Below are 18,665 nucleotides of genomic sequence, written 5' to 3'. Positions count from 1 at the left end.
CTGGACTCATCGTTTTGTGATACAGCACACCACCATTGTATCATCTGCAAACTTTACAATCTGACAGCCTGGATGGGTAGGTGCACAGTCATACGTGAGCAGAGTGAGCAGGAGAGGGCTCAGCACACAGCCCTGAGGGGAGCCAGTGCTGAGGGTTATGGTGGAGGAAGAGAAATTATGGATCCTCACTGACAGGTCTGTTTGTTAAGAAGTCTAGGACCCAGTTGCAAATGGAGGGGCTTAGTAGTGTGAGTAGTTTGTCCATCAGGGTTTGGGGGATCATGGTACTGAAGGCAGACGTGACATTCACAAAGAGCATATGGATGTAGGAGTCCTTCTACTCGAGGTGGGTGAGACCCATTTACAGCTGACATCCATAAAAATTGCCAAAAAGTGTAAAAATCAGGCTCATGTTGAACAATTTCTCATGCACTTTCAACCACTGTTCGTTCAGTATTTCCCAAACTGCCCCAAAGGTATTTTCAGACACTAATAATCAAAATATATAAGATTAAATGTACAATGTCATCTATTCTCAGGCAGCAAAAGACTACCCCACTAAACAAATAATTTATGACACATTTTACATATTATTGCCCTATTTCATGTTGCTTCATATTTAAGTCATACTTAAGTATTCTAAGGTACATTTTAAGCCAATAAGGTACAGATGTTAATTAAATCTATGTACATACAAATTATAAAATTGCTCTTATGAACCATTTTAGGAACTTAAGAACATTGTATTTCTTCTACTTTTAGAGTTTCTTTCCCAGCTAGACTGTGAACAGCTCCCCAAGGAAATACTTGACATACCACAGAAAGAGTCCTCTGGCCTACAACAGCAAGATGAGGATGCAGGTGTACGTTATGGTGAGACTGTGTGTAGTGATGAGTCAGATGACGAAGAAACCGATGAGTCAATTAAATTTACTGTCCAGTACATGAAGTTAGACATGTGGATATTACATTGTATACTGGTAAGCTTATTCTACAAAACTGTACATGATTACAGATATGATCCTATATTTACTAAAGTTATATTAATGAACAGTTTCTTATTACATCTTTCATTACAAATACAGCATAGGTAACCATTCTCATCCTTTTCTCATCCACATTGCTCGAGATTCGTTTTACTAGCAGAGTTTTTTGTGTCAGCATTTCCACACTCTAGCCACATTATTTTCTCTCTTGATCTTGTTCTCTAATACAGCTCCATACGGTCGTATTGAGAATGAATGCATGCCTTACATGGGATCCAGAGGTGCATCTTTCTTCTTTGGGGCATAATGCAGGTGAAATGATTCAAACTGTGCAATGTTAACAGACTTCAGCTGCTTATGGCCATAGAGTGTACTCACAAATTCTTCAAATTTAGCAAGTGTGGGTGATTCAACTTCTTCGCCAGTTCCCAGTGCAGCTATAGGACATCTAGAAAATTCTTGTTTGATACCATTACATTGAAAGGCCTTAACTTCCCCTTGTTCATGATTGTAGCTGTACAGCCAGTCAGTACATGAAAACCTGGAAGTACATTTAGAATAGCCTTGTCCAGTTTTCTGATCATGTAGGACACATCTATGTATCTCCATGCGTTGTTACTGTCTAGGCTTGCATCCATGTAGATATTGTGTTCAGTGTGGGTCAAGGAGGCATGGTAAGTGGACTGTAGTACCTTTCTATCTAATCAAGACACTCAAAGCCCTTTACACTACAATCTGTGTCCTCATTTACCCATTCATACAGCACTCTGGATCTCTACAAAGCTAACTGAACAAATCATTTTAAAGAGATTAGTCAATGTTTTATCACATTCATACACCGATGGGACACACATCGGAGGCAATGAGGGGTTTAGAGTCTTGCTCAGGGACACTTCGGCATGTGACTGCTGGTGGAATCAAACCCCCAACTTACATTGGAGAATGACTGCTCTAACCACTCAGCCACTATCAGGTCATTACATAGACATAACCATATTTTTGGCACTAATGGGACCTCAAAGAAAACTAAAACCAGGAGCATGTCAGCATTGGTTTTTGCCAGGACCTTAGCAATGTTTGAAACCACTTAGAGAGGTCAAGGTTGAGAGCTTCAGATCTTTTTGCAAAATATTCCAGGAAACAGGAGTGGAGTAAAGGCCCTTTTGCCTAGTTCAGTCCTCACAGAGGGAACACTGCAGGTAATAATGTCCTGAGAGTGCACGCTGTAGCTGCACTCACGCAGAGACATGTAGGAGATGTATGAAGACAGCAGACTAAGAAGTGATTTAAAGATGAAAATATACCAATGGGAGAGTCTACGTGAAGTTAATGATGACCAGTTGACCAGTGAATACAGGGTGCAATTACAGCTATTTATGAATCTTAGCGCACTTTATGGATGCCAGCTGTAAATAGCTTCTTTACTGGTGGTTTGGATTTAGTTAAGCAATCAGTTTTTAACATATTGGCACAAATTAAAACAAATCTGAAGTCAAATCTGACGATTATGATCAGACGTTGTGTAGTATATTTGTATAGTTGAAGCCAGGATTTTTAGCATTAACCTTAAATTCTGAGTTTGCGTCTGGCAGAATTTTTGTAAAATAAGGGTTTTTAAAACCTGGAAAGGATGTACGTTAGTTTAATGGGGTACCATCAAACCTTCTGGTACTTTCTTTGCAGATAAACATTATATAACTCTTGTACTATAGTAGGGAGCTCTCAAAAACAACAACAAAAAAATAAAAAATAAAAACAGCAAGTTCATGAGAACTTATTAAAGACCAAAGTAAAGGTAAATAAATGGCAGATGAGAATCACAGGTTGCTCTGACTTAAAGGTACTCTTTATTAAAAAATAACAAAATATAAAAAGTTTATCCTGAATAGAAGATGATGCAGTTGACCCCTGTATTTTTCCAAATATATTTATAGGCAATTTTGAAATGCAGGTATGCACTGAATGTAAACAAAGTTTAGTTTCAACATATTTTTCCAACTCTTATCAATTTTAGTTAGTGTTTAAAACTCGTTTGAAATCCAGCTGCATACTTTACTTGGCAAATCTGATAAGTAGCAATACACTAAATTTGTCCCTTTTTGACCCAAAACAGCTCATCCATGGATGTCACCACTGTTGACCTATTTTCAGTCACTTTGGTTGTTTGTGTAAATAAAACAAGTACATATGGTGATTAGCAGCCATTCATAAATTTTAAGAGGAAAATTAACCATTGACATGAGAAAAAATAATGTATAATTTTCTGAGCGATGCTAAAATCTTTGCATCGAGTACTTTTAAAATCAAATATGCTGTAAAAATTCATTTTCAGATTTATATACTTTACATAACTGAATAAATTAGTTTAAATACATAGCACTGCTCAAACTGTTTGTTTTGACATTCTGCCCCATTACATTTATCTAATTTGTTTGAAAAAAAAACCTTTTCACTTTAATTATGTGTAAAAGTTTTGCATTTAAAGAGAGAACTATACTGTGTATATATATTTAACCATTATAAAGATTGTGTCCCCTCCTCTAGCTGACTTGCAAGACTACAGAATAGAGTAACAAACATAAAACTAGTTCAATTCCAAACACACACACTTCTCCAAAGTACAAACATGATGAACTTTTCCACTTTTATTGTCAGGATACTCGTTTCATGTAAAATATTTCAATGCAGTACAGTACAATGCATGTTCCATCTGCCATCCTCCATGCGATTGGTTGGTTTTGTCAGCATGTTGTAAGGCTTACCCTCAGCATACATCAGCCAAGTGCTCAACTCACACAAGCTGCTATGCTACTCTCGTCATGAAAACAAAACCATGACAACAAATTAAATTATAAACTACTAAAATTATTATTTTTTTGTCCTTTCTGAAGAAAAATCCTCCATTCCGCAGCTGTGGGAGATCAGCAATCTCCTTTTATGCGTCTTAGCAGCTCAGTTTAGTCCTCAGCTGTGGCCCATCGTAAAATAAACAGAAGGACTGACAGACTGAGATCCTGTCAACGCTGGCAGTCACATAGCAGCTCATCCAAGCTTTGACAGGATGAGGGGAACTGAAGCAGAGGAAAGGAAATGACAACAGGTTAATGCGCGTCCTCCAAACCAAGCCACTGTTTCTGTGTTTATTTAGTCTAACAGAAGCAGGTTCACTTTTCTTTTTACCCTCCTGCTTTGTGTTTTACCGAACATCCTCTGCTCTAAACTGTATTTCTAATACTGGGATTGTGGTATGAAGTCTGAAACAGGTGAAGTCTTGCTTTTCTGAACTCAGAGGGATGGTAGTTGTTGGTTGCTGGGAAGGTTTGCTGCACTGGGACATCCCCACATCCTTCGGTACATTCGTTCAGATGGGCATGGTAAGGGGCCGTGTGTGCATTTGTCTAAAATGTGTGTATGCTTGTAAGAGAAGTTTTAGTAACGGTGGGACTGGTGGGAGTACTGGGGCGGCTGTTGGGAGGTAGAGGAGTATCCCATGCTGCTCTGGGGCAGTGATGTGCTTGGTCCAGGGTTCTGGTAGGCAGCAAGTGGATTAGAGCGCTGCAAAGACAAGAAAAATAATAATTTTAAAAACTATTTACTACAATTTACACCAAATGTGTCATTTTGAGCCAGATTATTTAGCTTTTTTTTCTTTTTGGCACAAGGAGTGTCCAAACATGCACTGGAACAAGAGACGAGCTCACCTGGTAGTCTGAGGTCATTATGAGGCCACCTGAGGTAGTGGTAGGAGGGACAACTCGCACTTTCTTCAGAGGTGGGCCCTGGGCGTGGCTATTTTCTGGGTTACCGGTGTGCCCTGCCCCATTTGTGTGGTTGTTTCCCTGTTGTTGCTGCTGGTTCTTCTAAAAAAAAAACACAATAACCAAACAAAAAAACAAGATGTTTCTAGATGTGCAAATTGTTGGGAATGAACAATCAGCTCTTTTGTACATTTACTGTCATAGTTAAGGCCCCCAAATACTCGGGCGGACTGTGCGTACTCAGTGAGCCGCGCGGACTCTGCGTATACTGTCTGCAGACGGTTGAGACTTCATACTCGAGCGTACAGATTTCACAATTTCAGTCATGGCGTCAACGGACGAGGAGGAAGAGATCGCTTGCCTCACAGCTTTAAAACAAAAGAAGGTGGTATATAAGGCCATTAAACCAGATCAGGGATGAAGAAGGGGAATTTAACACACTGGTGAAGGACATGAAGATGGACAGTGAGAAACATTTTGAATATTTTCGAATGGATTCTAGAAAGTTCGATGAACTAGTTGGGTGGTTCACCACCAGGGCAGCCATCGCTCCACCTATCAGCAGTGCAGAGAGCAGCAGTCGTGCTGCGCATCTTTGCGACTGGTTGCTCGGAACGGAGTGTCGCTACAAGATATCGCCTGGTCACATCAATTGTGTCACAAATAACGCCAGAGGCGAGTTTTGGGATAAATTAACTTAAATGTTTGGTCTGATTTGTACTGATGCCTACTAGGAAAGGCAGCAGTAGAGGAACTACTACTACTGAACTATAGTTTTCCAGACTTCTAGCTTATTAAATTCATTTAAAAGTATGCTTAGTTAAATGTCTAATCTTCATTCCAGTGAGTCATATGTAAAAAGCTACTTCAGGTATGTCAAGCCATATGGAAGGCGTCTTCAGCCGGAGCTTGGAGCTTTCCCCCTTGGCCACCAGTGGACTGCAATTGTGTGCGACTTCTGGCAGCTCTGGGATTTTCCTCTCCTTGTAGGTCGGTTTGTGTCTTTCAGTCTCTGACTGCTGTTTGTCTACCCATTTTATTTAATGTATTGTTATTATTACTATGAATGTATTTTTCGTTATATAAGTCACACCTTGTTGCATAAATTTGCAAGTCCTGCGACGTATACACTGAAGCGACTAATATACGTTTTCCCCCATATTTATAACCCAATTTTTGGCTGAGATCTGACGTTTTCATTCGTTCTGACATGGAAAATATTGAACACTACCATTTTCAGCTACTAGAGCGCCCTCGACTAATATGACAAGCAACGTGTCTCATTAATAGGTAAAAGTGGCTATTAATGAGACACTTGGCTTGCCATTCAAGCCACCTTTGTCTCGCTCTGGAGCTTCTGGAGCAAATGGCAAATCAGCTGCATTTCACCACACCTCACAGGTGAAATGCAGCTGATTTGACCATCAAAGTGCATTTATTAAGGAAAAGTTCAACTGAGACACACCTTTACTATAATGTTGAGCAAACAAATAATTGTTTTTAGGTAGTTATCTTGTTAAATTTTGATGAAATGCACAGAGAGTCCTCCCTCTGCATGCTCCTGCAGCCGCAAATGGATTTTTGAAATGCAGCTGATTTGACCAATAAAGTGCATTTATTAAGGAAAAAGTTCAACTGAGACACACCTTTGCCATAATTTTGGCAAATAAAGTGTTAATATTGTTAAATTCTTGTTAAAGTCCTCCCGTGCATGCTCCAGCGGCCGCCATTTGGCAGCCAATCGATTACTGGCACAACACCGGCCCACGTTTCTGGGTTGTCAGCGATGACGCGTAACAGGTGCGACTTATAAGGCAAAGCCACTTATTTATGGATTTTTCCAAATTATTAGACCTTTTCGGACTGATGCGACTTATAGGGCGGAAAATACGGTACTAGTCCTATTCATAATAATTTTCATATTCTATCATGCAACTGGTGTACAACTACCATCACAGCAGGGCTCGGAGAACATTTGAGAACGCCTTTGGCATCTCGTCATCCAGATGGTGGATCTTGGGCCACCTGATTGAATATAATCCACCAAAGAGTCCATGTCATCAAAGCATGTGTTGCGCTCCACAACTGGCTGGCCTACACTGATGACTGTAGATAGTACATCCCCACAAACTATGTGGACACTGACACGCCATCAGGAGACATCTTGCCAGGTGATTGCACACACACACACAATGTACAGTTTATAGCTCATCTCTACAACACACCCCACCCACCATAACATTTGTTTTTCTTGTTTCCCATCCATATAGGAGAATGGAGGCAGGTTTCAGAAAATGATCTGCAATCTTCATTAAGAACAAACGCCACCAGGAATGTGGAAAGAACAGTCTATGCAGTGAGGAACAACCTGCAGGACGTCTTCTCATCACCACATGGTCTTGTGCCTTGGCAACAAGCCACAATAAGAAAAGGCAGGTTGTTTGTGTGATTTACTTTCAATAAACTGATAATTTACAGTTTGTCTCTTTTTTTTTACGAAAATGAACATTTGAATTTCTATCAATTTGTTTGTGTGTATTTAAAACAAAGAAAATACACATATTTGCATGGGGAAATTTTTATTTACATTAACGTATACATTCATAACAATGTGCAACATAATACACATTTAAGAGGAAATTGATCATAACGCTATTTAAAAATTATAAATGGTAATCACATTTGACTTCATGAAATAATGAACCCACTAATATTTGATGTAAAACAACTTTTTTAAAACTTTTTAAATTTATAACATTTTCCATAAATGGAACTGAACATTGTACAGCTTACAGTGGCTCTAAGGTGTAGAAGGTTTGCTGATGCACATATTCTTGCTCCGTATGGAAAAGGAGCTCATGTATTCAGAATTGCACCCGTGACCTGACACCTGAAGGTAATTTTCTGAGCATGTCAGTCGCTGTAGAGGCAAGCCGTGCCTCAGAATCCTCTTTCAGGACTCTCTCCGTTTTATACTGGTCAATGGCTTCCAGCCTCTTCCTTCCTTGCTTTGTTCTGGTCGGAGCTCTTGTGCCTGGTGGAGATGGCTCTCTTGAGGCAGGGGACTCACTGGACCAGGCTGGTGGAGAAGGCTCACCTTGGGTGGAGTTCTTGCTGGAGCAGCAGGTGAAGTTGCCCCATTGGAACTGCTATTGAAGACCTAAATGTGTACACAATGTAGATTGATTAAATATTGATGGCAGACTATAAATCATAAAATCTATTAATTTATGATTAATTAATTTAAAGTATTGTTTATTTATTTGATCATAATGTTATTCAATTTCATAAAGTGTGACAACTTTTGGTTAGCTATTTAAATTCTTAAGCATCTTAAAAATAGCAAATACTTACTTCAGCAGGCACAGTTGTCTCTGTCTCCCAGCATTTTACACGTGTCCAGCCAAGACAACATAGAAAAAAAATCAGTGGGACACCTCCCTTTGCCCCATCCCGTTTTTCCTCTCATCTTCTTTCTTGCCTTAACAAATCTGTCCCTGAGGCGTTTCCATTTAGCTCAACAAAGTGCCTCATCCTTACCCAGGGTCTGAGCTATTTCCACAAATTTCTTGCTCTCTGAAAGTCCTTAAATTCCAGGGCTACTCAACAAAACCGCGCAGGGGGCCACAATATCCAAAAGCCAACAGCTCGGGGGCCGGACATCCAGCGATTAAAGTCATTATAAGAATAAACCAAAGTTTACAATGATCTGCTAAATTTTAAATCAGTTTATTTTATTGCATTGAATCAAAAATGCAATAAACGGAACCAAAAATAGAATTGGGGGAGGGGGGGTATTATATTTAATTAAGTGGGCCAAACTGAAGTCACACGCGAGCCGGAAATGGCCCACGGGCCGGCAGTTGAATAGCCCTGTTATATTCTCTCATTGATGCATCATATAGATTTCTACGTTTTCTAATCTCTGTGACACGCTCTTCAAAATTTGACTCCGTTTTCCTCCACTGAGAGCGGTTGGTGTCGCATACAAAACAGTTCGATGTGAACACAGTGCCGGGCAGTTTATTGTGCGACACAGAGTACGCGTACACGGTCATAAAAACTTATCTTTGCGTGGACTAGTCCGGCGGACGTGCGCTTCGAGTCCGCCTCGAGTACATGCGGACCTCCGCAGAGTGACGTATGCCCGATTATGTGGGAGGCCTTTAGTTTCACATTCCTTCTCTATACTGGAATTAATAAAAGGAGTATGAAAAGAAAATGTTTACTTTGTCTCCTTTGTCCTCTGGCTCCTCCTCTGTCAGGAACTCTCTCTTGGGGTAAGGAATCTGACAACCTGCAAACACGCTAAGGAGAAAAAAAAAAAAAACTAATGATTCCTTTTTAAACATTTACTCTTATCACTCAGATTTAATTAGCAAAGAGTTCAATAATAAATGTAGGAGTGAGTGCAATCTGCTGTAGCTCACTCAGAGGTGGGTAGAGGTTCTTCTAAAAAGTAGGGGTCCTGCATCGCCTGCTCAGATGTGATTCTACGGATGGGGTCCATGGTCAGTAGCTTTTGCAGCTGAAGAAAAATGACAATTTTAGTCCCAAACAAGACCAGAACTATGCTGCAGGAGTACGGATGCACTTGAACTCACCAAGTGGAATGCTTTACTGTCTGGTTTAACTTTATGTTTTTCCATGTACTTTATAAGGCTGCAGTTTGTGTATCTGTAAAAAAAGGGAGACATTTATAGTTAAACTCCACTTTCAATATCATTCCAACTTACAGTACAGGTGATATGAAATACAGAGGTGTTCTTTTATTCACCCTTTATTTATACAGGTTAGTCTCATTGAGTCGCAAGGACTCATTTACAAGAGAGACCTGTTTTAGACAAACAACATAAGGTACAGACAATAAACAATAAAATTAAAATTAAAATAAATAGTGTTATAAAAGAATAAAATCAAGATGCCATATAAAACAAGGTAAAATACTAAAAACAAGAACATATTTGCTTTGATTTTCCTTCTTTCTTTTTTCTCTTGACCTTATCACTTGTTTAAAATCCCTTAAAGAGAACAAAGTAGACAACTTCAGATGTTTTTGCAAGGTGTTCCAGGAGCAGAGTAAAAAAAAAAAAAAGACCTTTTTGCTGAGTTCAGTCTGCACTGAGGGAACACTGCAGGTAATGATGGCCTGAGAGTGCACGCTGTAACTGCACTGAAAACAACATGCCTTTGGCTTCATCAGCATTTAGTGCCAGTGTGAGACGGAACAAATCTGACAGAATGATGTCGAATGCAAACTGTAGAAGCTGGAAAACCTTAGCAACTGTTTTAGTTTGACAATAAACAATTGTATTGTCGGCATAGAGATGTAATGAGGTGTCAGGAATGTTCTGACCTACATTACTTATATTAATTGTAAAGAGCGTGTCCTAAGACTGAGCCTTGTGGTACACCATTATTGACAGTTAAATAGCTAGAAGAAGTACCATTGTGTTGAACATGTTGCCTTTGACCAGAGAGATACTGGTAATTAGAAAACCATCTGATAGTGTGATATGAGAAACCAACATCTGAGAACTTATGGAATAAGAGGTCATGGTCTACAGTATCAAAAGCTTTGGACCGGTCTAAATAAGAGGCAGCATAGTAATACAGAGTATTACATCGTTACTATATGTATTTTTCCTGCAGATAGACTTAGCTTTGCTATTAACTTTGTTTTTAATCTTAAAAGCAAACTGGGACAGAGCTGGTCTGCAGACTCACGTGTTCCTTCTAAAGTCTTTCATCAGAGTGGAGTGCTCTGGCATCTTTTTGATGTCCTCCCAGTCTTTATCTATTAAATGAGAGAGATAAAAATACCTTACAGTATGCCATAATTTAAAATGAAAACAGTATTTAGGTTGTATCCAATAAACATCCTACAACAAACCCAGCACACACACTTTTTGCCCCACTCCCCTCAGGAAGGAGGTTAAGGAGCATTAAGTGTAGAACCACTAGACTGAGGAACAGCTTCTACCCTGAGGCTGTTAGACTCATGAATCTCTAACTAGAATAATCACTGTGAAAAAAATCACATCATGTTGCTGCTGATCTGTTTCATGTTGCTGCTGATCTGTTTCATGTTGCTGCTGATCTGTTTCAATGTTGATGTGTTCATGCGTGCACATCTGCTCACAGACTCATGTTCATGTTTGTGCTGATGTTCAATGTTTTATGTTATGAGTGCTTAGTGTATATTTAGTTGATGTTTTTCTTAGTTCATATCTTAGATGTTATTACTGTTTTTCTTATACATTTTATTGTTGGATGTAACTGGGACTCCGTGTACATAATTTCGCTCCACCACATGTACCACATGAGGTGCGAATGACAATAAAGAAACTCTGACTCTGACATATATTTTAAAGGAACTTTGCGTGAACATAACAAATCACTCTATTACATAAATGTTCAAATCTTTTTCAGTAGTACAGAAAATAACTCATTGACGCGTCTTTTTTTTTGGCTTTCATTTTTAAGAAACTTAAATCTACATCTTAAATAGTAGTCTTAAATACATATTCTTAAAACTAACTGGTGTCTTAAATAAGTGGAGCAGCAGAGAGAAGAAAGGAAGAAAAATATCTGAAGCAACTCAAGTGAACTGGAAAATATTGGTCCAAATGTAGGCCTGCAAGCAAACACTTCTGTGTTTGTGACTTGGTAACATGGAGCCTGTGGTTTGATGTTCAGAATCTGCAAACCACACTATTAAACTCTGAAACACATCAAGTAAAAACCAAGGAAATAACATGCCTCAGCCAAGAACAGAAATGATGAGTTTCTCCTCATTTATTCACAGAACACACAAAATAACTGAAAAAAGTTTGTAGGATCAAAATTATATTTGTCATTATTTTCTTCTAAAACGTTTTCTACAAATTTAAGTCTCTCACCAGCTGGAAAGCCCATAACGTTAAAGATTCTGTCCAATTGGTCATGGTGGTACGGGTTACTGGTCTTGATGTCCTCCTGGCGACAGTGGAATATGGGCTCAGAGGTAAGCAGCTCCGCGAAAATGCAGCCAATCGCCCAGATGTCTGAGAGAAATGTATAACTCAAGTTAGAAATAAATTACCTGCACATGAGCAGAGGAAGGGGTCTAAAAGTCTCACCGATAGCTTTGGTGTAGTGCCGAGCTCCCAGCAGCAGTTCAGGCGCTCGGTACCAGAAAGTGACCACGACGGGGTCGAGATCAGCTAAAGGCTTCAGCGGTGAATTGAAGAGTCGAGCAAACCCCATGTCCGCTGCAGAGCAGACATGCCAGTCAATTAAGTAAAATGGAACCAAAACAATTAAAAAAAGAAAAAATTAAAGACATGAAACATACCAATCTTTACTCTACCCCTCTCAGGTCCTTCTCCCATCACTAAAATGTTTGCTGGTTTCTGATGGTGACAGGTAAGGACATATAAAGTGATGAAAACACGTCTACAGCTCACATACCGTTTTAACAGCAATAGAATCTAAACTATTTGTTGCTGCCCTCTAGTGGACAAATTATTCCTCAGCATTCTTTTGTTCACTTTTTTTTGTCTTTTACTAAATAAATTGTGCTACTAATAAAAAAAAATACCAGTACTGTAGAAAAACAAGCATGTCAGCAATTAATAAAAATATTAACCACATGAAGATGGACACAGCTTCTGGTCCACTGTACACCGGTCTAATCTAAATCACCCGTTTATTAAAATAAAACTAAAATAAAACATTCCCCCTCTCAGCCTCCGAAACCCCAATCTTCTTACAAGGTCTCTATGGAGGACCCAGTTGGCGTGGAGGTAATGGATGCCATCCAGAATCTGGTAGAGCAAAGACTTGACCATTCCTCTAGGCAGCTGAAGTGGCTTCTTGTTGGCCTTGGAGGCTCTGTGAAACTTAATAATGTGCTGCAAGAAAATAAGATAATGGTCAGAATGAAGTCCGCATACAAAGAAGATGGGTAGGGCTGAAGTGTGAGCCACATGTTTTCACTTTTTCAGTGTGCACTGTAAGAGTTGCAGCTCTGTGGTGGAAAACAAAACTGAACTCTGCTCTGATACGTTGCCAGTTGTAAGAGCAGGCTGTAATGGAACAGAAGTTTTACTACCAAATGCGGAATACCATTTGGTGTGCATTTCACTGAGACTTAGCAGTAAATATATTTTATATCACCCATTGGCTTTCATGGCAGAGTTTACAGACCTGCTTAAGTTGTAGCAATTTTTTATTTCCAAGGTCAGCTGGCAGTGGCAGGCACCTTGCATCAGGTTTATTTTAAAGACTAATCAGTCAGAGATGTATATCCAGTAATAATTTTCTGCAACTTTCATCAGAATTTGTCCAGGGGTTCGTGAGATATTTTGGTAACAGACACATAAACACACAAGGGGACATGGGAAAAACATCTGCATTCGTCTTTTTGCAGTAGACCATCAATATGTGTACTAATCAAAATTTTAATTAAAAAATGACATAATATTCACACGTTTTTGTCTTAAAAAAGAATTAAATGTTTAAAATGAGCAATATAAAAAGCATCCACTGAACAAAAATATAAGCGCAACATTTTAGTTTTTGTTTCAATTTTCTATGAGCTGAACTCAAACATCTAAGACTTTCTATGTACACAAAATGCCTTTATCTCTCAAATATTGTCCAGAAATTTGTGTAAATCTGTGTCAGTGAGCGCTTCTCCTTTGCCGAGATATGCCGTTCATCCACGACCACCACCTCATGTTGTAACATGATGATGCACGTCCCCATGTTGGAAGGATCTGTACACAATTCCTGGAAGCTGAAAACATCCCAGTTGTTTCATGGCCAGCATACTCACCAGACACCATGTCACCCATTGAGCATGCTCAGGACACACTGGATCAGCGTATACGACAGCGTGTTCCAGTTCCAGACAATATCCAGCAACTTCACAGCCTTGAAGAGAAGTGGACCGACCACAGGCCACAATCAACAACATGACCAACTCTACGTGAAGGAGGTGTGCTGCACTGCACGAGGCAGATAGGGCCACACCACACACTGACTGCTTTTCTGACCCAATATAGTAAAACTGCACATTTTAGAGTGGCCTTTTATTGCGGTCGGCCTAAGGCACACCTGTGAGGTGGATGGATTATCTCACCCAAGGAGAAGTGCTCCCTAACATAGATTTACACACATTTGTGAATATTTGAGAGAGAGAAAAAAAAAAGATTGTGTACGTAGAAAGTCTTAAATCTTTTGAGTTCATACAAGACACAACTGTCGCGTTTTTGTTTTTGTCCAGTGTAGATTCTTCTCATCAACAGCATATAAAGTTTTGAGTTATATTTGCGCGTTTACCCATAAATCATGTTCTGCGTAGTCGAAGAGCAGCCACACTTTGCGATCTGCGTGTGACAGGAAAACCTTCTGCAGTGAGATGACGTTGGGGTGTTTTAACTCCCGCAGCAGCTGCAACATATAAACTCATTCAGACAAACAACTACACAACATCTCAGCAGAAACAATGAATGAAAAGGCAAATTTGTATCTACAAATAAGGAATAACGGCACATATAATCCTAAATATAAAGAAGTTGCAACAAATGCATGTATTTCATCATAAAACTTATGATTTGCAACCTCTAAATTGCACATCTGTTGCTTCCAGTTGACTAATCGAACTGTAAGCTATTCCTCACAAACCAAACAAGAGAAAAGTCAGTAAGCAAAGCAGCTCTTACAGCAATCTCTCTGCAGGCTGACATGGAGATACCGGTGCCTTCAATCTGCTTGAGGGCGTAGTCCTTATCATCCTTCCTACAAGCACAGAAAGAGGTAGAGCAACATCAACACCAGACCAGACTGCAGGCCCCTGGAGAGCTGTGTGCACAGCAACAGAACTAAAGCTGGGGGGTGGGGGGAACTTGGCAGCTGGCACAGAGACCCAGAGAAGAGGCCAAGTTGCATTACCTCCAGATCTGTGTAATCAAGCTCACCTCTGAGGCTCGAAACAATAAGAAGGGGGAGAAAACAGTCTCTGTCTGGCAGCTGGTAAGAGACAAACAGAGCATGGGGACTGGCTCTCACTTGAATAAATTGGTAAAAACCCCTCCTACCTGCCCAACTCAAAGCCTAAATTATTCCATAAACCCATGTTTTGTGACTCCTCGGGCCTCGGCCAAATGTGGCAGCAGAACTTCACTCATAGAGTCTCATAAACAGCAGCAACACAGCCAGGCTTTTCTTAATGGTTTCTGCTGGTTCTACAGTCCAGGCTGCCATAAAGCATCTTGCATGGGGTTGGTGGATCATGTTCCTCCCAGCTTTGGTCCTGATGCAGCCAAGAGTCTTACACAGATCGTATTAAGAAACACCAGGAGTTTTTTAGAAAGTAAGGTAAGGTGACAGTCTGATATAGAAGCGCATGACAAGGCAGTTCCCACACTTTTCAGGTTCTTATAAACAAAATACCATCAGAGACTTGTGACATGAACTATTGTATTGATTCAATGGCAGATTTGAAAGCATTCAAAACCTATTAAAGTAGTTGTATGCATTTATTACTTCTGTATAGAGGAGTTCAAGTACCTTGAGGTTTTGTTCACGAGTGAGGGAAGAATGGAGCGTGAGACTAAGATGGATTGGTGCAGCGTCTGCAGTACTGCGGACGCTGTGCCGGTCTGTTGTGGTGACGAGGGACCAGCGCTGTAAGGTGAAGCGCTCCATTTACTAGTCGGTCTACGCTCCTACCCTCACCTATGTCCACAAACTCTGGGTAGTAACAAAAAAGAATGAGATTGCGGATACAGGAAGTTAAAATGAGTAGTCTCCGCAGGGTAGCTGGACTCTCCCTTAGAAATAGGGTGAGAAGTTCATTTATCCAGGAGAGACTCGGAGTAGAACCGCTGCTCCTCCATATCGAGAGGAGCCAGTTGAGGTGGTTCGAGCATTTGTTAAGGATGCTCCCTTGGCGCCTCCCTAGGGAGGTGCTTTGGGCACGTCCAACAGGTAGGAGACCCAGGACATGCTGGAGAGACTATCTCTCAGTTGGCCTGGGAACGCCTTGGAGTCCTCCCAGAAGAGCTGGAAGAAGTGGCTGTTGAAAGAGATGTCCGGGCCTCCCTGCTCAAGCTACTACCCCGTGACTCCACTTCAGAAAAAGCAGATGATTGATTGATGGAAAATACTTGTTTTTTGTATGTGTTTTAGAATATTTATGTTATAAATGGGCTGCTGGCAATCACCTCAGGTTTACAATAAACCATAGTGAGGGTACAGCCTTTTCCTCACTTTTATTGGGGACATTTTCAATCACAAATAAAAGACACCTGCCCGCTTGGCCCAGTGGGTAGAGTCCACTCCAGTCAGAGGGTTGGAGGTCCGAACTCCAGTCCCTGCAGTGTGACAAAGTGTCCTTGGGCAAGACACATACAGTAACCTCAGACTGGCCCCAAAATGCTCATCAGTGTATGAGTGAGATATATTGATATTGATTGATATGTTCATCCTGTATTTAGTGGATATGCTTCAAAATGATGAAACATTTCCCCAACCTAAATGAGGACGCATCAAACCGCTTCTCCTGTTGAATTAACATTTATATACACACATTCGCGGGACTAAACCATCTTATAAAACTGGGAGATTTTGGCCACTTGAGAAAATATTACAACTTTCCAGGGATAGAGCATCACAAAAAAAGTATTAGAAACCCCCCCTAAATTATTACAGTTCTTTAATTTAAACGCTTTATTATTATTAACTAGGGATGCACAATATTGGATTTTTTGGGCAATAACCGATACCAATACCGATATATATTTTTTCCTAGACCTACCGTACTTACAGAGACTGCACAGCTTTCTCTGTTGTGGAATTAAAATACATTATTCTGCATGGTTTTGTCAATTTGGCCAGCTACGAAATTCAGATGCCAAAAAGGAGGCTGAAAATGATGCAACACTTCAACTTGGATTATGTTTAATGACAAATTTATTCATGACATTTACTCTCTCTAACACAATGACCACACTCAAACAGTGCACATTTGTAAATTTTCACAAATCTAAACTTAACTGCGCACGTGATATAACGCTGTGCTGGCGCTGCAGGCATCCTTGTCACTGGGTCATACAAAAACAGCACCTTTAATGTGTATATATATATATATATATATATATATATATATATATATATATATATATATAAACAGTGCCTTTTATATTGGTAAGTTATTTTGATGGAAAGGTCGATGTCCGATATTTAACTTTATCGATAATATTGGCCGATACCGATACCATGCCGATAATATCGTGCATCCCTAATATTAACCTTAAATTTTTCCAAGGGACTGAGGCATCCATCACTCAAATAACACAATGGGTTAAGCTCTTCTTGGAACAATCCTGAGAATGCTGACTAAGGACAATAAGACTTTTATCTCCCTTTAAGTAGATGTTTTAGACAATGCTATTCCAAGTATATCACTTAGAGAAAACATAAACCAGCTCAAAGCAGAAGTATATGGCCTTTAATAAATCCCCATAAAGAGTGGATCATCATTAATAAGTGCACATTTAAGCACCTGCTACATTTGAAGTGAAGCAAATTATTCACCTTCATTTAAAGTCCAAGAGCAAACGCATCTGACGCTATTTGAATACATAAATGCATAATAGTAGACAAGTTTAGTATGTAGAGCAGCACGCCTGTAGGGAAAGTCCTTTTAAATGTGTTTGTTGTCAGGAGGGCTGGCTGGAGGCCTGCTGCTCAACTCACCCATCTTTTCTCTTCGCCTTGTAAACATGACCGTAGGTGCCTCTTCCCACTTTACATCCTTCGTACTCAAACAGGTCCTCGACACGCTCCCTTTCGTCGGTCAGCTTCACTTTAAAGTCATAGTCCATTTTCACCTCGGTTTGGGCTAAAAAGTGTGCGCGCCCTTCCTTTATTTTTTTAAAGCGTCGCTTGGGAGGCAGCTGAGCTCGGGCTTTGGTATCTCAGATAGTTGCCTTCCCCAGCGTGGCTTTCTCTTCCTTTAAAGCCGGCTTCCGCATCGAGTTCTCGGCTCAAATTTATGCTACGAAGCGGGGGTGCGCGCTCGGAGAGAGTCCGGGTGAAAACGAGCGCAAATGTGTTTTTTTCTTTCTGTTGTTGCTGCGTTTCTTCCCAGCCGGTATCTGCTCCAAAGAGACGCACTTCGCTCGGTTACGACGGCAGTGTCGTAAAACGTCGTAAAGTCGGTCCCGCAGAAAAGACGATGGAATGCAAATGGGCAGCTGAGGTTCCACCACGTGGAAATTCGTGTTAGAGCTGAGATATAAATTCAGTCTATAATGATAGATTTACATGGTAGAAAAAATGTTTATTTTGTCACTCTGTTACATACAGGAAGCTTCTTTCTGAATGAGAAAAACATGCCGTATTGTCACTTGTTTTAAACATCCAACACTTTCCCCTTTACTTGATTTCAAGCAAACTAGTGTCCATTTTACTATTTACAATAGGTGCATATTTCCCAACTTATTGGATAATTTTTGAAAATAAACAGAAAATGGAGTAACAAGACACATTCACTTTTAAATTAACACATTTCAAGTTCAAGAATCTTTATTATCCCCAAGGGGCAATTTGTTTCACAGTCAGTAGTCACGAAAAACATCCATACTAGACAAGACATTGAGACATTAAAATTATACATGAACTCATCACTGTCCATTGAGAAGCCTGATCGCTACAAGGATTAATGAATTTTTCATTCTGTCCTACATCTGGGCAGCAGATACCTGCGTCCAAATGGAAGCAACCTGAATTCACCATGTAGTGGATGATCAGGATCTGCCAGAATCAGCCTGGCCTTGTTCACTGACTTCACCTTGTGTAGATCAGTGAGGTTCTATAGGGCTATGCCAGCAGTTTTGCTGCACATTCTGATGTGCAGGACTGTCTTTCA

The 18,665-nt window shown here is 40.1% G+C and overlaps 1 protein-coding gene across 1 annotated transcript; it reads right to left on the bottom strand.

The window, feature by feature from the left end:
• Positions 1–3,869: 3,869 nt before the first annotated feature.
• On the bottom strand, positions 3,870–17,937 carry cdk8 (cyclin-dependent kinase 8). The gene is made up of 13 exons (XM_037694215.1): positions 17,492–17,937; positions 14,455–14,530; positions 14,072–14,182; positions 12,499–12,639; positions 12,081–12,138; positions 11,866–11,997; positions 11,647–11,790; positions 10,472–10,541; positions 9,349–9,421; positions 9,175–9,272; positions 8,974–9,052; positions 4,688–4,846; positions 3,870–4,541 (listed from the first exon to the last, which is right to left on the bottom strand). Exons 1-13 carry the CDS (start codon positions 17,617–17,619, stop codon positions 4,416–4,418), a joined length of 1,395 nt encoding a protein of 464 aa, XP_037550143.1. The 5' UTR covers positions 17,620–17,937; the 3' UTR covers positions 3,870–4,415.
• Positions 17,938–18,665: the final 728 nt, after the last annotated feature.

Source organism: Nematolebias whitei, chromosome 20, assembly GCF_014905685.2.
Source record: "Nematolebias whitei isolate Nwh7 chromosome 20, NemWhi1, whole genome shotgun sequence".
NCBI classification, from domain to species: domain Eukaryota; kingdom Metazoa; phylum Chordata; class Actinopteri; order Cyprinodontiformes; family Rivulidae; genus Nematolebias; species Nematolebias whitei.
The sequence above is the reverse complement of the archived record's forward strand: the minus strand, read 5'-3'. Positions and strand labels throughout refer to the sequence as shown.